The sequence below is a fragment of the Choristoneura fumiferana genome, chromosome 2, assembly GCF_025370935.1.
Source record: "Choristoneura fumiferana chromosome 2, NRCan_CFum_1, whole genome shotgun sequence".
Taxonomy (NCBI): Eukaryota; Metazoa; Arthropoda; class Insecta; order Lepidoptera; family Tortricidae; genus Choristoneura; species Choristoneura fumiferana.
Genome location: NC_133473.1, coordinates 15862122 through 15886226, shown reverse-complemented (window position 1 = coordinate 15886226; position 24105 = coordinate 15862122). Strand labels below are relative to the sequence as shown.

General features: G+C 36.9%; 3 protein-coding genes across 4 annotated transcripts; 1 reads left to right on the top strand and 2 right to left on the bottom strand.

Moving 5' to 3' along the window:
* Positions 1-130: 130 nt before the first annotated feature.
* On the bottom strand, positions 131-17235 carry LOC141444791 (uncharacterized). Of its 2 annotated transcripts, none has more exons than XM_074110452.1 (11): positions 17159-17235; positions 16545-16693; positions 15581-15701; positions 15006-15194; positions 13775-13923; positions 12313-12491; positions 10970-11112; positions 9075-9276; positions 8526-8633; positions 2406-2526; positions 131-1010 (listed from the first exon to the last, which is right to left on the bottom strand). In XM_074110452.1, the coding sequence occupies exons 2-11, from the start codon at positions 16679-16681 to the stop codon at positions 710-712; spliced, it is 1650 nt and encodes a 549-aa protein (XP_073966553.1). In that variant the 5' UTR covers positions 16682-16693; positions 17159-17235; the 3' UTR covers positions 131-709. The 2 variants fall into 2 exon arrangements, with proteins under 2 accessions (XP_073966553.1, XP_073966544.1); XM_074110443.1 differs by lacking the exon at positions 17159-17235 and adding an exon at positions 16853-17088.
* Positions 17193-19772, top strand: Ts (Thymidylate synthase). Its single transcript, XM_074110522.1, has 5 exons — positions 17193-17426; positions 17515-17772; positions 17854-17974; positions 18052-18277; positions 19035-19772. Exons 1-5 carry the CDS (start codon positions 17351-17353, stop codon positions 19242-19244), a joined length of 891 nt encoding a protein of 296 aa, XP_073966623.1. The 5' UTR covers positions 17193-17350; the 3' UTR covers positions 19245-19772.
* Positions 19768-23984, bottom strand: LOC141444828 (protein ILRUN). Its single transcript, XM_074110538.1, has 5 exons — positions 23504-23984; positions 23196-23309; positions 22561-22787; positions 21539-21660; positions 19768-20290 (listed from the first exon to the last, which is right to left on the bottom strand). Exons 1-5 carry the CDS (start codon positions 23686-23688, stop codon positions 20261-20263), a joined length of 678 nt encoding a protein of 225 aa, XP_073966639.1. The 5' UTR covers positions 23689-23984; the 3' UTR covers positions 19768-20260.
* Between the last annotated feature and the right edge of the window lie 121 nt (positions 23985-24105).

The window sequence follows — 24105 nt, the reverse complement described above, 5'->3', positions numbered from 1 at the left end:
TAGATTAGGTAGAATGGCGAACGGGAAAAAAGTCGCACGGGATCGATTGATCGGCCAAATGTTAAACACCCATATAAAAAGCTTGTAAAAATACAGGGAATGACGTATTATTATCTCAATGAAAAACTAATTTAAACGTAATAATTTTTTTATTCGTGGGTTAAAAACAAGTAGATATAAATAAAAAATATTGCTTATAAAACCACATGTCTCATGTCTAACTCATTTAGGTCACCACCTGAAAATAATCATCGGACCCTTCTATGTACTTCGATGATAAATCTAAATATTCTCCCTGGTGGACATAGTTTTCAATAAGCAAGAGAAACAATCAGTATAGGTACCTACGTGTGGTATGTAGCTATCATACGATGCTGTACGTACACTTTCCAATGTCTAAACCCACAGGCGTGACATTTTATAACAAGTACCTACATATTTATCTAACTATACAACGTACGACGACAAGTGGCTAAGACGAGAAAAAAGTAAGCGACAGAAAGACCTACATACTTACCTGGCATTTGTAAAATAGTGAAAGTCTCCACTCACCTAAAATCAACAAAAGTTAGGTCAAAATGTTATACAGCAATCTTACATCAAACATTCACAATTAAATACGATTTCTTTATCGTATCGAGCGAGAGTTACGAAATATGACAATGTGTGAAGAAAGAAAGCTAACAATCCACATTGGTAATATCTCTTTTTAATGTTTGGATTCAACAGTAGTCGTCATGAGGTTTTTGAATAGTACGTCGACTTCGAGTCTTGGATCGGCCATCGGTCCATCCCCTAATCGTGTCCACACATCGCAGTCACTTGAAACTTCGAAACTCGCCACTGATGCAATATCACCGCCGCTTTTACAACTGTACGTCTCCTCTTTCATTTCAGCTTCCTGTTTTAGTCGCTCTAGAGTCTCCCTTTCTATGCTCTCCAATCGTTCAATGGCTCTGGTAGCATCCCCATCGTTTAATCTTTCGTTGAAATCTATATCGATGTCGATTCTAGAAAATACAAAATAATATTAATAAGAGTCAGTAAATAGTAAATATAGAACAAGCGTAGACAATTTCAGCTCGATTCTAATATTCTAAAGGAATAAGTATGACTGATAATGGAAAGAAAAACAAATAGAAATAAGTCTTGAATCTTGAAAAACTATAGGCACTCTTATATTTAGTTAGCACGTCATGTACCTATGCTATATTATTATTAATTCACACGCAAGTGCTTGCAAATTGTTGTGAACCAGTATTAAACTTAATCGCAATCAGTTAAATGTCGGTATCAGGGCTTTAAATACCGTTAAAAAGTGGTAACGTTACCAACTGTCAAACCGATTTAACGTTAAATCATAATTAACGTTAAACGATTTACCGTTACTTATACAACTTTTTATTATATATTTATTGGTAAAAAAAATGGTGACGTTATCAGCTATTCATTGAATTAACGTTAATTCAAAAGTATTGTTAAATCATTTTAACGGTATTTATATTACTATTTACCGGTAAGCTTGGGTAACGTTAAATGGCAGATTATCCTCATTTATCGAGCGAGTATGCACGCGCTAAATTGGCAGCACTCGGCAGCATAGCAAAAATTACCGATAGTGTTACTTCGGTATCGTTATAATAATGTGAATTGGGTAACGTTAACAAGCCCTACAATGTAAAGTAAATTAACCGGTAAAAATAACGGTAATTAGGTAACGTTAAATAATGTTAAGTTACCAATTAACGTTAAATTTTAATACCGGTACTAGGTATTTTTATGATTTTTACCGTTATTTAACGTTACTTATAGTGTGAATTTGGTAACGTTAGCAAGCCCTGGTCGGTATAACTAACTAAGTACCTATCATACCTAAGCTGGCACATTTTTTATTTGAACTTTGCAACACCCTCGTGTTAATTTTCCTTTCAAGATTTTGAACATGGCAGATAAAATTTAGTACGTGAATGAACTTGTAATATAAGTAATATTATTTTTCATCATAATTTTATAATGTAGTAAGTAGGAGTTCGAAAACAAAACGTACGTGAATAGACTTAGTGAAAATTTCCTCGATCTAGATTTGAGCTCAAAAAAAGGTCGAAAACTATAAAAATTCATACTAATGTTCTCTTAATTCAACACTAAATTATATAGAATAATAATAAATGTTTTTATTTTCTTAAATTGGGAGAAATAATTGTATTCAGTCGCTTGGTTAACTTTTTATGATCCATTTTATATTTTTGGGCTTTATGTCTCATACGCGATACGGTCTTATGAACGAATTGTAATGGGTGGGCGGTGCTAGCTTTGAAATATTTTCTGGTGCCTCGTCGTTTGAACGAAACAGAACTGACCAATCATCTGTCCTTCCTTCTTGTATCATTTCAAGAAAATGTTACCCGGTCTGTTCCTTGAACTTGACCCAGTCTTCAAAACTGGACGGGGCGCGCGGGATCTCAGAAGCAAGCGTTTTCTTGGCTTCAGCCATGCTTCGCTCCAGTAAGAGTCTCTCTTCTTCCACTGCGGGTGTAAAATATCCTGTTTTAAACCACTTAAAAGTATCCTGTTAGAATAACCATGGGGCCTATAACCTGTTGGTAGATTTATTATTTTCGCGCATACATTCGATTGTAAAAACAACTACACGTCATTATAATGAACAGTTTCCGCGATGATGTCGTATTATACGACTCTACCTACCTCGCATATGTAACTATACGACTCGTAGCTATACGAAAGCTGGTTAAATAAAAACAACGAAAATTTTATCTATTCGCTATCTTTTTAATGTCTATATCGGCTTTTGTAGGTGTAGTGTAGTAGTGTGTTGCGTACCTAAGCGTATTTATATAAGATGGACTAAGTGATATTAAATGATATTATAACGGATAACTCACGTCTTAAACCGAGTTTAGCTCGACATGTTTCGGGCTATTGGACTGAGTGTGCGTGTGGCGGCAGCCGCCGAGTCGCGTGCTCCTGAGAGGAAGGGCTACGAAATAGTCCGAAACATGTCGAGCTAAACTCGGTTTAAGACGTGAGTTATCCGTTATAATATCATTTAATATGAGTGAGTCTCACGGTAGTTTCATGTTCAAAAATGGACTAAGTGCATAAACTAAGACTAACATAATAACATTAATATCTTAGCCATACTCAGCTTCTGTAGGTACCTAGAGTAGAATTTTGTAGGTTTACTTAAATAATAGTAACGGAAAATAACATTCGATATTATTATGTAACTCAAAAAGAAAAATTCAGCAAATCATTAGTACCTTGATTCCTGACCCACCGTAGAACGTTCTCACAGTAGGAGTCTTAATGAATTCTTCTTCTTTTCTATGAAAAGGTTCCACAGTGGATCACGATTCAGTTGGTTGGATAGTGCAAAGAATAAAGTAAAAAAAAAGTACAATCGTACACACCTCTAAACATAGTATATAGAAATAAAACAATTCATAGCATACCTACTCGCACCGTTAAATTCGTAGTTAACCGTTAAATTGAATCAAAATAAGGTATCTAATATGTACTATTTTATTTATTCTGTGACCTACGAATACCTATGCAATAATGGTTGTAAGTATGATTAGGTACAGCACCTCCAGTTGCTCCAACAAGAAAGTATGTACGTACGGGGATTTTTTTGTAATGTAAAACTGGTGAGTTGTGAGCATTAGTTCGGTCTGCGACAAGCGGATTTGGACAAATTTGACAACTAATTTGTCCTATTTTTATCTCTTATTTCAATATCTGGGGTAAACATATTTAGTCACACTATATTATGTGACCACTTTCATAAAGATTGATAGTAGTATATTTACCGCTCCTAATTATTTAATCGTTTTTAATTTGAGATTAAACTACCTTAGTAGGTAGGTATTTTGTTTTGATTTGAGTTTTCGTCGTACTTACATATTATTATGTATCTTTTTTACTTATGCACATTATAGACACACTACTCATTGATTAATGCGACTGCATGTGCATAAGTAACAAGTTCAAAGTCCACTCAAGTTACACAAAACATAATCAAACACATGATGTCAAGGATAAGTTCGCCTACCTATGCATAACCGATATAGGTACGAGTATTAGTATATCCAGGTTAACTTTGTAGTGGGCATAATTTCAATTATAGCCCTAATATAACATAATATTTATAAATTTTAAAATATAACCATTACATACAATATACTCTCGTTGTTTGCCCTAACTTGTCCATAAAAATTTATATTGTACTAGCTTTTGCTCGCGACTTCGTCCGCGTGGAATTAGGTTATCGCGCGCTGTTCCCTCGGGAACTGTGCATTTTTCCGGGATAAAATGTAGCCTTTGTCACTCTCTGGCCCATAAACTAGTTAGTTTATGCCAAAAATCACGTTAATCCGTCGCTCCGTTTCGACGTGAAAGACGGACAAACATACAAACAAACATACAAACACACAAACACACACACTTACACATTTATAATATTACTTAGTACATATGTATATGGATGCACGTTGCGCCCATTTAAGGCAATCGGGACGCTTAAATCCTAAGCTACCAGAATGGTGTGGTGGCCCAATTATCTGAAATAGATCTTGACTCCCGACACGAAACGACTACAATTTAACTAAGTATGATCCTTTCGTGACGTGATAAAGGTCTAGGAAAGTCTTAAAAGATTACAGAAAAGCGGTGTTATGTCAAGGTTGGCCAAATACTTAGAGCCAAGTTGTGTGCTTGTGTGCTTAAAGCCTATGAAATTTACCCAGCCATAGCGATTTGTTTACTCGTCATGACCGTTTGTCAATGTTTGTTTGTGATTTTCTTTTGTACCGTTTGTGATGGTACCGTCCTCATCAATCCATAACTACGATATTTTTGTTGATGTGATGACAGTACCGTAGTTTTTACGGGTAAAGATGCAAATGAAACAGAAGTTTCCGAAATTAATATTGAGATTATATCCAAATTTTAATCCATATTTTAATTGTTATGCTTCATTTCATAATCCTTCATAATAATTAATGAACGCTTTTTGTACGCCAATAAACAAATCATCAAACAAATATTTATACAATCATTATAATTTATAAGCCTTATGTTTGGACAAATAAAATATTCCGATTCAAATTCTGATTTTACGAAAGTATAGTGAGATCAGATATCTAAAGTCACTATTAAAATTACATAACGAACTTGAACGAACCTAGTCAAGTCTAGCTTTCACACCCCGCTGCATTGGAAACCGCATTTCTCATGTGATGAAATCTATTCCGTTTTACATCATCATCAGCCGGCAGACGTCCACTGCTGAACAAAGGCTTCCCCCTTAGAACGCCACAATGAACGACAACATGCATCCACCGGTTGCCCGAAACTCTCACGATGTCGTCAGTCCACCTAGTGGGAGGCCTGCCAACGCTTCGTCTTCCGGTATGTTATATTAGCCATAGCCAAGTCGTTGGACACGCGCACCGAGGATTCCTTACATTTTTTAAGTAGGTATGTCAAATCAAATTATACGCTTTAAACGGCCGAATTTAGAAAATTATTCAATGTTAGACGAGCCCTGCTACAAAGCAAAATATACGAAGTGTTGTGTCATCCTAAGAGCGTGCGACGTGTCGTGTCGTGACCAGTGCCCTTAGTGTAAGTTTTCGGTTACAGAATACGTCTCGATCGCGTTCGCGTTTAAAATCTCAATTTGTATGCAAACACGAACAGCGCCTCTCGCGGAACGTTTGCGATGTTCGTGTTTCCATACAAATTGAGATTTTGACGCGAACTCGATCGAGACGTATTTTGTACCGAAAACTTACACTAAGGGCACAGTAGTACTAACCAACAGGCCCTATACTACAAAATGCAAAATTCGAAACTTTGTATCTTGCCGTCCCGCTGACGCTAATATTATTTAATACGAGAGTGAGAGGGCCCTATACGATCTTCAATTTTCGAATTTCATAGTAGCTCACCAGATTACGCTTTATATACGAATATAGCACACGCGGAACGCGGTTCCGATGCGCGTTCTCTTAGGAGGAGAAAGTGTACACATTTCTATTGGTGGTGTAACAAATATAAACATTTGCATTCGCATTGTGCGCATTGATACGGCATTTAACCCTTTACCAGGCGAAGGGATATATTCCTCCCACATCTTATATCGGTTACCGTAGTCAGGTTTTAACTCCAAACCTACAAAATATTTTGTCGATCCCTGAAAATAGTATTCTATTATCTTCATTCACAACACGCTTATAAATCGCGTAATATATCTTTGGCAGCCGTTTAGATTCACTTGAACTCTAATTTCAGTAAACTACGGAGAAATTGGAACACTTTCCTTAATTTCTATGAAACAGAAGTACATAGATCGAACAATTTTTTGATATTTTATAGATTTTGAGTGTTGAAAGGTAATGTAATCTTAAACATTGCTAAATATTCATGCATTTTTGTGTATGACCAAAATTAGGATGTGGGTTGACATTATCCCATGGCCTTATTAGAGTTTAACTGTGCGGGAGCTATTCTTCCCATGGCCCGGTAAATTGTCTTGTCGAGTCATAAAAACTCGCGTAAGTAATAAAAATGTTTTTGTGTTCAACCTAGAGCGAATTCATGTACATACCTAGCTGTAAAATCTCCTTTTAAAGACTTTCCCTGAAGAATAAGATGTGGGATGAATATGTCCCATCGCCTGATCAAGAATATAATAAGACAAAATCGAGTATGACAGTTAATTACTTAGACAGGCGATGGGATAACCGTAACCCACATTTTTATTTCTGGTTTAAAGGAACATCTCCGACTTTCGTAAATACATTTTTTACAAGGCGTTAAATACGGTTGTAACAGTATATAAAGTACGTATGAAGACACGCTAGTTCTAAGGGGTCTGGTAAAGGGTTAAAACTGAAAATAATTTTTAAATTAATCGTTACAATAAAGCTATCAATGAGCATTTCAGTGAAATAACCTTAACGGCAGAAACTGCTCAAAGTTGACTGAAAATTCCCAGAATATTCCAAAATGTAGATAAGTATAAGTAGATCATTATTAACCTTAGTTTTTTTAGTTCCGTAATAACTAAACTATCAAAATGTAAGATAGTAGGACAGTCAAACTGAAAGGTACTAGCTGAATACTTGTTACCTAACTACGTTGTCACAATAAACCACCTAAGAACACTGGGTTGCGACGCTTAGAATGTTTTGAATTAATGACGGTGACAAAGTAGTACGGGGTTAAGCTACTTTTGAGCTTGAGCTTGACTGTAAGTATTGTAGGTCGATTCACAAGAGCTGATACGAGTGTATATGTAATGGCACTTGTCACTGTTTGAGAGTCGTTCTTATAAAAAGGCCTCCTAATATTCTTTTAAATAAGTAGGTACAAAATCTATATAATAAGTTTTTGGTAAAAAAAAAACATTTGTAATACAAGGTTTTTTGCTGACTGTACTTCTATTGCTGGACTACCAAATTTCAAGTCGATACATTAACCGTTGAAGACTTCCGTCCAGACATCTTGTTAAAAACTAGCCAAGTCTCGATGGAGCTGCTTGTTTATCTCTAAAAAGTAATGAAATCTAGACAAAGTCGTGCCAAGTCAAGGTTCCTTACTGCGATTTCTTTATTATTATAGTTAATGTTGTGTGACTTGGCCGTTGACTTGTACCCACTAACGTAAGTATAAAGAATGTTGAGTCTTATCCAGTAAATGTGGAGACTCAATACGCGGACAATATAAACATTCTTTATAGTATACTTTTTTGTAAAGGCGGTATGTCGATCTCTAATAGTTTGGTTGAACTCTTGTGTTTTCTAATCAGGGTCACCATGTACTCCAGATCTTCGATTATCCTAGTTTTTATAGTTTTCCCTTTATGTGGCCATTAAACCCTAACTCTGTACCAAATTTCAGCTCTGAGTTTATGGGAAGCAAGTACTAGTTCTATTTTGATGATCATGAGTGAGTGAGTGAGTGTCATAAATGCGAAACTTTGCTTTCGCTTAACTTTGGAACTAAATGACCTACAGACTTGAAATTTTGGATTTTAAGTATGTGATTATAGCTTACTGGGTGACGAAAATTTCTGCGTTCTGGTATTATCCAGAGGTTCTCAAATAGGGGCCTGAAAATGCGGCGAAATGGTTCCAGTAAAGGATGGTACGGCAGTGTTTGCTTCGCACTCGACTTGGCCAAATTTATTACAGTAAGTATGTATGCCAAATTTCCTACTACTAGAAGTCCGACTACTAGAAGTTGGTCGAATTTAACTTGCAAGATTTGACTACAGACAGACAACGGGACAAAATGTCCGCATTTTTTTGTCCTGGCAATGTGATGAAAATCATTGTGTGTATCACGGGCCGTAAAGGGATTACAAACTCATTAGTAATCCCCCTTCTTACGACCCTTAATGCACAATGTACTATTAAAACGAGAGTGAGAGGGACGGTACGACACGAACTTCGAATTTCGTAGTGCCCCCTGGCTAGCATAGATAGGCCCTTACTTACCCAAGCTCCTCCGCCTCGCGTCCGGCACGCGGCGCAGCGCGTGCGCCAAATTGCCGCAGACCGCGCCGCGTGACGTCAACTCGCTCCCACTACAACGCCACTCCTCGTCTGTCACCAGCATTACGTTATTGTTAGATTGTCAGTATTTCTTTCTCTGTCTAATCTTGATTATAAAAAAATCTTAAAAAAATAAGTATTTTAAATTAAATAATCAAATATCATAAGTAGGTCATCAAATATTTCATTTAGTCAAATACTTCAATGGTTTATTTCATACTAACTAGATAAGTACTGAACGATTGTATTTGCTTGCTCTGAGAATGACTGTAGTTGAGTCAGTTAACTAGGTGTGGTGGTGGTGGTGGGGTGGTGGTGATGGTACTAGTAGAGTTTGTGTGATTAGTGTGTGTTCTTACAGCGTGGAGGCGGAAGAGCTGCATGAACACACATTTGTTGCAGAGATAGCTATCGTGGATAAGCAAAGTAATTATTTTTAGTACTATCATACGAAGGTCTCGGCTGAGCAAAGTAATTATTTATAACTCTTACCCATAAGCGTACTCATGACATGGAGCCGGCTCGGGCCGGGCTTCTCTCGCGGTGCGAGGGCCGTGCGCGGGCGTGGCGGCAGCGCGGCGCGCGCGGGTCGGGTCCCGGCGCACGCGCTGGTGGCGGGTCGCCGCCGGCGGCGCGGGTGCTCCGCCGGGCGGTAACACTCCAGGGAATCCCCGTCCGGACCCAGCTCAGGGCTCTAAACGACATACATTTTTAAGGCTTTCTTCCTCACTTCTTCCATGCCTCAGCTAAAGCAAAATATATAGTTAGCAATATTGAGAATGGCTCTATGGGTCTCCTTCGTAATCCATAATATCGTTTGTCCTAATAATCATAAACCATAATATCACATGTCCTAATACTCTAAATCCCTAATATGTTTTGTACTAATATAGTAAGACATAAAACTTACGAGTAATAATATTAAATGCCATAACAGAGCACTTGTTGGATAACAGCGACTTGCGAGCCAGAAAAGTAGATTATGTTAGAACTGCGACCCCAACAGAAATGAACCGCAGCTAGAAAAGTAGGTTAGGTTAAAATTGCGACCCCTACAACAACGAACAGCAGTCAAAAAAGTATTTTATTTAGAATTAGTTATTCATAAAAAGTGACCCATCGTTAATACGATGTGATATCGACATAGCCCGAAGAATTGCGAAACTGAAGTGGCAGTGGGCGGGGCACATTGCTCGCAGGACTGATGGCCGATGGAGTCAAAAGGTTCTCGAATGGCGTCCGCGGACCGGGAGACGAGCTGTCGGTATCGGTATGCCTCCAACAAGATGGAGCGACGACCTGGTTAAGATCGCGGGATCGCGGTGGATCCGAAAAGCACAAGACCGGTCTGAGTGGAGTCTTGGGGGAGGCCTATGTCCAGCAGTGGACGTCTTTCGGCTGACATGAATGAATGAATGAATAAAAAGTGACCCATTTTTTTTTAGTTTATTACAACGGTAGGACAAAAATGAATGAGGGCTATCGCGAATGAATTCGCCACTAGAGGCGCTAGTGTAGCGTGAGGTTTCCGAAATGTCAAATCTCATAGTTTTTGAGTGAGCTACGCGGGTTTATTTTTAATAAGAAAAATTTTGTGAATATTTTGTAATATCTGAAACGAATTATGGCAAATATGCGTTCCGGGGCAATGAATGTCTGTGTTTTGAGACAGTTTTCTCTTTCGGAAACCTTTGTCCTCTTTTTTCCGAACAAAACGGGACTATGCAACACTGTGGCATGCTCAATATTTTTATAGTACGGTTTTAAGTTGTATTAAATATGATTTTAATCTAAACTTTGTTTTCACGCCCATAATAACAGACTTTGAAAGCCATACTTAAAAACCTCACGCAACAGTGCGCCATCTAGTGAGACAAAAAACGATAGCCCTCATTGACAATTAGGACATGTGATAATCAGTACTTACGAAATTAGTGCAAATAAGCATTAGGGTATTCAATATTAGGACAAAAAATATTATGGCATGTACATTATGGCAAACGTTATTATGGCAAAATATCATTATGACAAAAGATGTTATGGATTTTAAAATTAGGGCAAGATATTATGGATTCCAATATAGACCCTGGCTCTATATTCTCTCTTTTCTATCTCTATTGTTATCATTTTCCTCATTGGCCATAAAAAAAACTGTTCTAGACTATTTAAGCATTCTTATAGTATAGATAGAGGTGCCTCCTTTAGTTCTTATTTTAGTACAATACGAGAATTGCACCTATTTCATAAAGGTTTTACAACGATCGTAGTACTTAAAGAGGTAAGTACCTATATGAGTTTGCTTTCGACATTACGATGCATGGCCTTACAACCCAATGTATCACACATCTGATAGTTAGGCAATAATCATTCAAGCTCATACTTTATACCTCCTCCACGCCCAGAGTTCCTGAAGTGCCGGGTTGTGGTTCCGTCAAAGCCTCTGGCGACATTGACGGGGCAGTCGTGTCGGCCTCGCACTCGCTGTCGGTGTCTGACTGGAGGGCGCGGAGCTCCGGTTCCAGAGAGCTCTCTGACAATGACAACACAATCAAACCTCATTCAGAGCCTATGCTAGCTGCAGTGCCGGATAGCCCATAAGCAAATTAAGCAATTGCTTAGGGCATTATGTCTTGGGGGGCACCATAAACAGCAACAAAAACAAATTTGTTAGCACATAAAAGGTAAGTATTTTTGAAAATACGCTCGCTCGTGCCTCATTATCTCTATCGTCTTTCATAAATATTCAAGGGGTAGTGGCACAGGCGTGGATTGCTTAGGGCATCAAAGCCATCAAAGCTAGCTGACACGGTCTGCACGGAGCGGGTGGGTGGACGCCTATTGAAAAACAGTACCTATGAGCAGCGCAAAACTGCATGCGGCGGATTTTACATGTTCCCGCGCCCGCAGGCGTGCGCCCGCTCCATGCACCCGCGCCAGCCTGCAATGCGTAGATCCTTAGACGGTGTGAGAAATATACCTACCAACTGACTGAGCGGCAAAAAATCTGGCCCTCAAATGTATGCAGAATAGGTAATTATGTATGATGCGTGGGCCAAATAGAATTTTAAAGAGCAATATAGAATTCTGTGATCACTGTACACTGTAGGTTAATCGCCGCATAAAACACTATCAGAAATACCAAAATTAGATATCGTCTACATCCGCCATCTTCGAATGCTACAAAGTAAATCTTGTCGAACATTTCTGACGCTCGCGCGATCACGTTTCTGACGCTCTTCTTCTTCTTCTTCTTCTCCTTTAAAATATGGCTTTTCTGTCCTAATTAATAGGACAATTTCGCCAGTGTCAAGGTAAACTCTCTTTGAGAGGGATGTTGTACGGTAATTGTAGTTTTTGCAACTTGATAGTAAAATTCCAGAAACCACGTGGAGACCACTTGCGCATTAAAAAATGTTAGACACGAGAGCAATATAGAATTTTGGGATCACTGTTCACTGTTAAGGTTAATCGCCGCATAAAACACTATCAAAATTATACTTCAACTAGCCAAAGAAACAGAAATAGCAAATTTAGATATTGTCTACATCCGACATCTTCGAATGCTACAAATCGAATCCTTTCTGACGCTCGCGATCACAATCAAATAAATGACAGTTTTCGCATACAAAAACTGTCACATGATTGCGATCACGAGCGCCAGAAACGTTAGGCAATACGACCTCAGGCCAGAATATTGATCGCGAACCTTTCTATGATGATTTTGCCTTACCTTCGTCACCAACCACGTGCAATGGGCGGTCATCCAGGTACAGCAACAGTGGCAGTGCCGACGCAACCCGCGCACGGTAGTCCGTGGCTGCCGCCATTGGGGTCCCTCGCAGTGTCAGGTGGCGGAGGGAGCCACACACCCCTAGGGTCCAGAGACGTCCTGACTCTGCTATCGGGTTGCTAAAATTGTTGAACATTGTTTCTTTACCATATAAACCCTGTAGATTAATTTCGATTTAAAAATGAGGAAACCATCACAGACGTTACGTAATGCCTGTGGTGCACAAGTGGAAGTACCTAGGTTTAATCCATCCATCCTTACTAATACTTATATACTTATACTAATATTATAAATGCGAAAGTGTGTGTTTGTATGTATGTTTGTCAGTCTTTCACGTCGAAACGGAGCGACGGATTGACGTGATTTTTGGCATAAAGATAGTTTATGGGCCAGAGAGTGACATAGGCTACTCTTTATCCCGAGAAAATGCAGTTCCCGAGGGAACAGCGCGCGATAATCGAATTCTACGCGGGCGAAGCCGCGGGCAAAAGCTAGTTTCTTCTATAAATAAACTAATCTTCGCTTTTTTAATAGGTACTTAATTACGTTTGTGATAAATATAGAATATCTACATTTTTTTTAAATATTTCTTTTCCCGATGCAGGACGTTAATAATTTAACAGTTCTCCTTGCTTCGGCATAGGTAGTAGTGGTTAAAATAGATACTTAATCGAATATTTATTATTGAGTAGGTTCGATGCAGTCTGTGTCCTTTCATCAATTCCATTTTACCAAATGGTGCTTTTTAAGTGCAAATAAACTTACTTATTACAAATTAAAAACCAAAACTTGCAAACAAATAATTATAAGAACCTCGCCCCTTTTTAAAGTCGATTAAAAAGGCAAAAATTTTATAGTGCGTATAATTTTGAAGAGGACGCTTTACCGCAATATTAGAAAGCCTAGGTGAAAGGGACCCACTTAGAAGATATCGCGAAGTGTTACTATCTTGGTGCTAAGGTAGGCACGCCCGACTATATAGTTTTGACAGTCAAAATACTATTGTTGTACTATTGACGACCGGATAGCTAAGTGGTTAGAGAACCTTGAGAACCTACGAAGCTTGAGGTCCTGGGTTCGAATCCCGGCCGGGGCAGATATTTGTGTGAATAACACGAATGTTTGTTCTCGGGTCTTGGATGTTTAATATGTATTTAAGTATGTATTTATCTACATAAGTATGATTATCCGTTGCCTAGTATCCATAGTACAAGCTTTGCTTAGTTTGGGACTAGGTCAATTGGTGTCAAGTGTCCCATGATATTTATTTATTATTTATTTATTAAATGTCCGAGTCGAGTCAGTACCGTTTAAAATTATACCTTTCACATCCCGAATCGGGTAGTAAAATTATTAGCCAATTCCTAAACAGAATCTATGAAAGTATTCGAAAGTTACTCACTCAGCCAAACTTAGTGTGTGCAATTTCTGAAGCGCAGCCAGAGGCTGTAAATCCTGGAGTTTATTGCCAGCGGCGTGGAATTCTCTTAACGCGCTCAGACCCCACACTCCGTCCAGGCATGTCAGGCCACATCGGTTAACGCTTAGCATCTGGATATAATTTATTTCTATACAAAGTATCACAAAATTAATCTAGACTAGATACGTTTATTTCAGCCAGGGATCGGATTAGTTCAATTGAACACCTTGTGAAAGTTTTCCATGATTTGTTAAACTGTGGTTGACATACCTACATTATATACCTAGTCCACGTAGTACAGTACCACAGAATATATAATAGTACTGACGACAGTACTAAGTATTCGGTGCCAAAGCAAAGATGTGATTCCATATTCCGGATTAATAGAAATTCGTGTTCTCATTCTTATGCTCTTGCAGGGTCAGATCGTCACATTGTGAGGCCTACCTAATTAATTGTGATATCTTCGATACTACCACGAGTTTCACCACTCGTCGATCAATTTTATGCGCCAGAAAAATGTGATAAGTACAGTGTCTGTTTATTCAGACAAAACAAACAGAGACGGTATTACAGCAGATATCTGTCACAAAATGTATCAACGAGTAGTGAAAAATGCTTTAATAGCGTTTTTTACCTGCTGAGCTGACAACGGTGCATTTTTTTAGTTTTTCTCGATGAATCCATAAAAAATGAATGAAAATTAAAAATGTGGTCTGATAGAACTCTTCTTAAAATAAATTAATGTGTCTACTCCAATAATTATTCGTGATAGACTTTTATTTTCTTTAAAAACCGGTCATAAACATTAGTTCGTTTTTAAGAATATAAAAGTCTAGCACGGATAATTATTGGAGTAGACACATTAACTTATATATTAAGAAGAGTTTATCAGACTACATTTTTAATTTTCATTCATTTTTTATGCAATAATCAAGAAAAACTAATAAAAATGCAACGTTGCCAGTTCAGCAGGTATAAACGCTCTTAAATCTCCAATGGGGTTTCGGCTCTTCTTATCTACCCGTTCATAATATACAGAGCGGCAAAAAATCTGGCCTTCAAATGTATGCAGAATCGGTAATTTTGTATGAAGGGTGGGCCAAATTTTGTACCGCTGAGTATTTAGGTAGCGTATTGGTTTGAAAAATTTTGCATTAGGTAGGTAATCATTTCAATACAGTCTTTACTTTTATTTTTATAGGTACAATACCCTTAGGTGCACCAGCCCAATGCCGAGGTCCCGGAGTGAAGAGACAGCGCTCCCGTCTAGTGTGAGGGCGCGTAGACGCGGAGCCAGAACGTGCAACCGTCGGAGCCCTATTTGCTCAGCCACCACGCGCAGCCGCACCTCACGAATACGGAGCACCTCCTCGTCTGTATTCGCGCCACTCGATTGTTTCTAGATGATACAATTGCAGCTGGATATTCCTACCTACTAAAAGCTTTACCACGCACCGGATTTAGCGCGCCATACCTCTTCGGAGTATCGCTTGAGAAAGAGACGGTGGGCTAAAATCGCTCCAGCGTTTATGCTAAGCCTAAGAGAAGGCAGACCTCCTTATGCTACATTCAAAGCAAGCTAATACAACAGCGAGATACTGTCAGCTGATGTCAAGTAGGTATAGGTAAGTGCCCAGTGCGAAAAAAAATATTCAGAAGCTGAGATCCTAGATCCCAGTAAGTACCTAACTTATATAATAGTTAGGTAGGTAAATACTCAGATTATTATTTTTATTGTGACAAAATTTGCAATAAAAGACTTGTTATTTACCTACTGCTACTTACCAGTAACTCGATTAGGGTCAAATCGCGCGGTATAACAATGCGCCGGTAGCCTGGTAATCTTCGTTCTAATTCATCCTGCCCGGGTGGTTGATCCGGTTCGGGCGGTGTCATAGCGAGAGCCCTATCGCAAAAATTTCATTACATCATCATCATCATCATCACTCCAGCCTAACATACGGCCCAGTGCGGATTGGGAACTTAAAAACCCCCGACACAAAAAAACGCCAGCAAAAATATAAAAAACGCCCGAAAAAAACGCCGCCAAAAAATACAACTAAAAAGTAATAAATAATTATGCACTACCTAGCTGTTGCCCGCGACTTCATTTGCGAAGAATTCGTATATCCCTAACCCGCGGGGACTATGCTGATTTCCCGCAAAATTAGCCTAAGTTAATTTAGTATAAGTACCTAGTAATATTTTTTCTATCTAAGCGTCGTCGGTGTGGGGGACCGCTAAATACCCATTATGCGTCTAAGATTCCTACCGCAGCGAACCAAAAGAGCTGATGATCTTGAAACGGCTGAACCGATTTTGATAAAACATGTCTAAGATCCATCGCTAGAAAACCTGCTTTCAAATAAAAAAAAAACGCATTCAAATCGGTTCACCCGTTTAAGAGCTACAGTGCCACAGACAGACACATAGACACACATAGCGGTCAAACTTATAACACCCATCTTTTTGCGTCGGGGGTTAAAAAAAAATGAATTGCTTCTTAGTTTTGTGCAGATTTCTTCACGATGTTTTCGTTCACCGTAAAGCTCGCGGTAAATCTGTATCGTAGGTAATTTCGCACATAAATTTTGAAAAATAAATAGGGGCGAGCCCGGGTTTGAATTCACAATCCTCGGCTTGAGAGGCTAATAGGTCAAACCATTAAGCCACCACGACATACGCTGAAAACGCTTAAACAAACAAAGCATTTTTTACTACGCTTCAAAATTCAAAAGAAGGTAAGTACCTAAACAAAGGAGTAGGTCGTATGTTCTGCGGTTCCAATGAGCTGGCACTAGAGACAGACGGCGAAGGTGAAGGCCCCACACTCGGCGTCTCTGGTGCATTGCCGAGCTCAACACAGGGCGCTTCGCGCTCTGGCATTTTTCGTAGAATCTGGATCAAACACATTATTATTTACTTTGACATAGTGTTTACTCTACTCAGTTATCGTTATCCCGTATTTAGGAATACGCAAATCGCAAATTTCACACGAATAGAAAAGTTTCAAACGCTATCTTTATTTTACACAAATTTTATGATAAATAAAATTACCTGTTTTGTTTGAAATTTATGAATTGTATTTTTTTTTCAAATTATACCTTTAAATGTTTTCGGTTACCATGGTTACAGCTAAACAAATTGTTTTGGGCGTTACAAAACCCTGACTTTGAATACATAATAGCAAAAAGAAAGACATTTTATTTTAACTAAATTTAATGAGAAATATATTTAAATATTAAATTGAATACTTTATTAAATATATGTTACAGAAATGTTGTCACTGGAATAAAATGCAAAATTTGGGAAAACACGAATAGAACAAAACGCTGCAAGGCTAGATTAAGAACAAAAACTTACCTGTCCTGTCACTGTCAATGTCAATATCGAAGTTTTGGCGCGCACGGCCAGTGCTAGAACTGGTAGATTCAGGCGATTCAGCAGATTTAGAAAGGAAGTAAACGTTTTCTTTTCTCGATTTTATTGAAGAATAAGACCGGATAATCTAATATTAATAATAATACTTTAAAGAAGCTCTAACAGTAATCTATCATGGAAACCAACGGCATTGCTGAACAACATGATGAGTACCAGTACATCAGGCTCATAAAGCAGATAATTGACACCGGTAAGATATCTTTGAATGGGCAATAATAATCCCATCAAATCAAGTAAGTCAACTGTCCATTATTTCATGTAAAAAATAAACGTTTTAGGTGACAAGAGAGTTGATAGAACTGGTGTTGGCACTCAATCTATATTTGGAGCAATGCAAAGATATTCACTTAAGAACAACACATTGCCCCTTTTAACCACAAAAAGAGTGTTCTTTAGAGGCGTTCTAGAAGAACTACTTTGGATGATCTCTGGTTCTACTGATGCCAAGGCCCTTGCCGCTAAGAAAGTCCATATATGGGATGCCAACGGCTCAAGATCCTTCCTTGATAACCTAGGTTTTGTGGATAGAGAAGAAGGTTTGTTGACTAAAACATTTTTGATTTGATATGCAACTTCTGATATGATGGCCTTTTAAAAGCTTTATTCCTCATTTACAGGAGACCTAGGACCTGTGTATGGGTTTCAATGGAGACACAGTGGAGCTCAATATGTAGATGCTAAAACAAGTTATACAGGCCAAGGAATTGACCAACTGCAAAATATAATTGACACAATAAAGTATGTATTTAATTTATTATTTTATCTTTTCTTGAAGTTTGAATACTAGAACTCTGTTAAAAAAGTTTGAATTTCAGAAAAAACCCGGCTGATAGAAGAATGCTGATGTGTGCCTGGAATCCTTCTGATCTTGGCAAAATGGCTCTGCCCCCATGTCATTGCCTGGCACAGTTCCATGTGGCAGATGGCAGGCTGTCCTGCCTTTTGTACCAAAGAAGTGCTGACATGGGACTTGGTGTGCCTTTCAACATAGCTAGCTATGCTTTTTTGACCCACATGATTGCACACATTACAGGGCTTGAGGTGAGTGTACAGTCAACCTACACTCAGCGGCACAAAATTTGGCCCACTACATACAAAATTATCTATTGTTCCACACATTCAAGAGCCCTCAAAATTGGTATTAGATGAGCGCATTAGCAATCCCTTCAAATAACGAACCTACTGTGTTAAAAATAAAGTTGTGTTAAATACTTGTGATGTATGGATATCATTTAATAATATTGTAAATCTGTTTAAAAAAATATACCTTGTTGAGTTTCTTGCCGAATTCTTCCCAACAGAGGTTTTTCCGAATGGGTGGTAGATTTTTTTTGACATTCATAAGTGCTTGTTATAGCCTAAATTGAATAGAGATATTTTGACTTTGCAGTCGAGACTATACTTCAATTATTTTAGCATTAGAAAGAGTAAACAATCTTGAGGAGTCTTTATTGAAAAATGTTTTAAAAAAAACTTATGAAATCAAGAAATTCAAATGACCATAATGTCCTTGCTATATAATTGTTATTAGTTATATATTTGCCGACTTTTTTTTCAAGCATTTTTCAATAAAAGACACATCAACATCACTTACCTCCCTTCTAATGCTAAAAAAACCATGTATAGAATGTAGAATTCTCTTCTCTCTCATTTCGTGGCTTGCAAATCGTTAACTCATCAAATCTGGGTTGAAAGTTATGTCTGATGACAGTAAAATCTGTCTTGGGAGCAATCCATAAATTGTCACATCAATTTTTAGACCCAAGATTCATTCAAATTTCTGTGCCCATTTTTACAGGCTGGAGAATTTGTGCATACAACAGGCGACACTCATGTTTATCTGAATCACATTGAGCCATTAAAAGTCCAACTGGAGCGGCAGCCGAGGCCTTTCCCCACATTGGAGTTTGCTCGAAAAGTGGGGTCCATCGATGATTTCAAATATGAAGACTTCATTATCAAAGATTACAATCCACATCCCAAAATTGATATGGAAATGGCTGTTTAAAGCTTGTTTTATAATATAAAACATAGATATTACGTATAGTATTATTAGTATGTTTCTAAATGATAATAGTAAAGGCTGACCAGAATTATAAAAAACCTCGCCATATTGCGAAAACCAATAGAACTAATTTTTTGCACTGGTAACACTTCATTCAAATGACATCTGTCTATTGCTGTCAAAGTTTAACGATGTTTGCGCGTGGTATTTCAAATTAAAGTGTTATTTTGTGTTTTTGTGCGTTAAAATGCCGAAGGTTATCCAAAGCCTTCGAAGGAAAATAATTCACAATGTTATAAAAGTATTGGTCATAGAAAAAGCCTGAGTGAAATATTCCTTTAAATAACATCACCAACACTGTTCTGAATGACTGGTAGGTATTGTATAGTTAGGTGTAAAGAATGTTGCAATATAAAACGTAGAAGTGCTGCCCTCGCGTCACGTTTTTTTATATTCCTGTTCAGCCTTTATTAATATTCATACAAAAATAGGTGTCAGTTTTGAAAGTATTAAATTTTTGATAATATCATTTCTATAAATTTATTTTTTTTCCAAATTGTACTATTACAAATGTTTTACAACTAAAAATGAAACCCCAATTTTTATTTTTACTTATTGGCAATGCAGTTTTATAAATAAGAAAATAAGTGATGCTAATATCCACTTATTACAAATGTTTTTGGAAAATTTTCATTAATATCTAACAAATTCATATTATTTATCATCTTACAGCTATTTAACAATTGGAGAACTGTACAATGTACATTACTTATTTCCTAAGTAACCAATTTGTACAATTTATACCAATCAAATGATTTACAAATTTTGTTAAACTGCCAATTCTGAATCAATATAATAAAATAATAATTTAAAATCTACAAAATGCATTATTGATCTATAAATAAAAATAAATCCATTAAATAAAAGATTGAGTGAAGAAAATTATAAAGTTATCAACATTTTGTGATGTAAAAGTTCAGATTAAATTAAAAAATATATTGTGACGGCACCAATTTGTATCAACACATTTGGTCATCTTGTGGTGGCATCTGTAACAGAAAGTAATGCAAATTAAAAAAAACACGCAGGTTCTAGGCGTGCCAGCGTCGCCGGAATAGATGCCTGTCTAATGAGACGGCAACTGCAATGGTGTGGACGTGTCTCCCGCATGGCTAACAACAGGGTGGCGAAGCGCATCTTTTACAATTAATAAGCGCAATTACAAGACTGGCAGTTTCTGCGGAACAAGGATGTGCTAAAGCGACATATGAAGAGAGCCAACATTGATCCATCCAAGTGGGACACCCTGGCAGAGGCATACAGTGCATGGTAAAGTGAGTAATTTTGAGGCTGGCCGCCATGGCGAACTGGACGCTAAACGCGACGAGATGAAAGCTAGACCACCTGCAGCTATCCAGTATAATTATGTCGGAAGGTTATTGATTTGTTGAGAGTGAGTGTGGGCACAAATTCGGTGCGAAAATCGGATACGTCAGCCACCTGAGAGCACATCAGCGGCGATCTCAGCGTTAGGAACTAGTCGCTGTAGCCAAATACGGCTAGGAGGATAAAGAGAGAGTACATAAGTCCGTAGGGGTGTAGGGCAGAGTAAATTTTGAAATCTGATTACAGATTACGATTATATATTAGTTAACTACAAGTAGTTAAGATTACAAGTGGTTAAGTAACTTTAACTACAAGTAGTTAAGGTTACATGTAACCTAACTACTAACTACATTAATCTCGTTAAATAAGATACATCTAACTACTTTATTTTAAAGAATATGTATTTTGTTTTGTTTTACAATCACTTAAAGTGGTTCAAATATAACTTGCAACATTTGACTCATACATACACAAATACATTGCAAATAAAAGCTTGTAAAGGAAAGTAACATGGTTGGTTTTCATACAGATTGAGGAACTTGGCTTAATAGAGCTGTTATCTGTGGTCTTTACATTTGATATATCTTTTTGTACTAAGCTAAGTATGTTACATACTAACATACTGTATGTAGTTAGAAAATGTAATCAAGTAAACATGATTGCAACTACAATTTGTAGTTAGTAACTGAAATTTTTAATTACATTTCATGGTTACTTTTTGTAATCTGTTGCTGAGATTACTAACTACAAAATGTAACCACAATCAGTAATCTGTAGTTAGGTTACATATTGCCCAATACTGTTATACAGACTAATGTTAACACTATGGAATCCTAAAACATTTTTTAAGTTAAAAAAATGGATATCAAATGAAGTAGGTATGTTTGAGCAAAAAAAAAATCATTATTTACCTGACTAACATTAGGTGTAGTATTATCTTCAGCTCTACTACTGGGGACGGGCAAAGCAGCCAGCTGTTCCACTAAGGCCATGGTCATCTCTGATTCCACTGTTATTTCCACCCACAATGTATCTATAATAAAAAAAATTGAGACACACATCACATAAATGTTATTATAAAATAAAGCCTTTGTTTCCAATAATAGATGTAGAATGATTACAATATAAAATAGAACCTTTTATCAGTTATAATGTAAAGTCCTAATTTCGTAAGTGTAAAGTAGTACCTATATCAAACTTGCAGACTTGTCTTATATTGCAATTCATCATAATAGGTGCTTATCTGTTCAGGTTTCATAATGTCAATGACATAATTTATCATATCATTTATTACATAGAGGTAAATTGTGATTCATCGTTGCCCATCTTTTAAGGAGTGCCACTAGATATGTTTCCTCTACAATTAAATACTGCAGTGTGCAAATACATTGTTGTATTTATTAATTGCATTGTTCACACTAAGTTAGTTAGTTTAGTTCACATTAATTAAACCACACAAACAAGCATTCTTCTCTGCTTAGTTTTGCATTCTCATTAAGTACAACAAAAATATTTGTTGTACTAAAAAAACCTTATCTATTTCGGTTTAAAGAAGAATTTATTTTTCTCATAAGAATATTCACAATTCACTTACATGAGAAATTTAACAATTATAATCTAATATATGTATTCGCATTCACAGAGAAAGAAATAATACTTACCTAACTAAATAACATTTATTTTTTATTTTCTTTGTACTAGAATTAACTATACTTATAATAACACTAACACCTATGGATGATTTGTGCCTAAATGTACGATAATATCAGGAATACATATTTCGAATTTAAATTTATAATACTGAAAAAAACATAACAGAATGACAAAATAGAAACAGTATTTTACGTGTTCGGTGGTTAACTTAAAGTTAAAAGTAGGTAGACCAACAAAAATAAATAAATAATAGAATTTTACATATTTTACGATATTTTACCTCCTATTTGGTCTCCTTTGTCAGTCACTAAATGGAAATATCCTCTATGTGTGCCAGGCTTGCTAGGTGCTATTAACTTTAACATGACCGTTGTTGAATGTCCAGGTGGTAATGGAGGCACATAGATTGGTATTGCACCAAGATGCTCTCCTCCAGCTTGGATCAGTCTACAACTCCCTGGCCATGCTTCAGTCCCTGTGTTGGCAATATTCCAATTTTGTTCGAAACTGTAACAAAAGTATCTATGTAAGGGTTGTGTGTGACACACGACATTATTATTAGTCACACATCTAACTGATAAAACAATGACTTTGTTTGAGTACTTAAATACTGAATAGCCAGTAAAATCCTTTGTCCCTGATTTAGTACCATAAAAATTAGAAGCCATAATAAGCAATGGGCAGCATAATAAGCAAATTGTGTTATTAGTTATATCAAACTTTAGCATGAATATAAGGCAATTTGCAATCATGGGCTGCCCATTAAAAAAAAGTTAACTTATCATTGATCTTAATTATGAAATGAATAACTTTAACATATTTTGCTAAGATGTTGTAACAGAGATTAAAATCTTTGAATTGGTCAAGTATCTTACAGTTTTTTTAAGTTTTATGCTCAACAGCCAAGTAACTTACCAAGCTCCAGGACTTACAGCTGTTTCCTGGTTCTGAGCAGCTTTCAATGACATTGATGGAAGTTTTGGTGGTATAGTATAGTCTAAATAACAACATATTGCTGTTTGCAGGTTCCTGAAACATTTGACATAAAAAATAACTAGATAAGTTAAGGGATAAGTTCGCCTTTGTACATCTCTTTCTCTTGTTAATTGTAATTTTCATATGTTTTATGAACAATAAAGAGTTATAACAACAACAACAACAAAATTATAGTTAATTATAGTCAATTTAAGTAAGTATACAATAAATAATAGTTAGATTATTACCAATTGCTCATATCCAGAAAGAAGCTAGCTGTGTTGTGGGTCAAACTAGGACCCAGTAGCCTCTGCATTTGACCTATAAGTTCTTCCCGGTCCGTAGTATTCATACAGCTAAACTGAAGAAGTAAATTCTGATCTATTTCCCCAACATTTTGGGGATTTGGCATAGAGGACCCATCAATGTCCATAATTACCGTAAGGGATCACAAGTAGCAACAATTATGGCAGTTCACAGAAAACTACCATGCCCTTTGTTTACGTATGTCAGCTGATTTTCTGGCGCAGTAATTATTCAGAAACAAAAAATATTTTTTGATCTTTCTTCTGTGATTAATTGATTTAAAATTTGACACTAATAGGCCAATCGGTCACAACAAAAATTTAGAACAAGTAAAACGTAAAGCCAGTGAATCTCACTCGAACGAATCACGTCATTATTTATCATGTCAATGTCATGTCACCACAGATATTGCATGCAAGTAGATAGGAAGAAAGTTATTGAATACCTCTAGCTTTTAAATAAGATTAAAATAATTTGACCAACTTTGTAAATGAGTTATTCCAAATGGTAACACTGCCGTGAAACGAAAAATAAAAAACAGAAA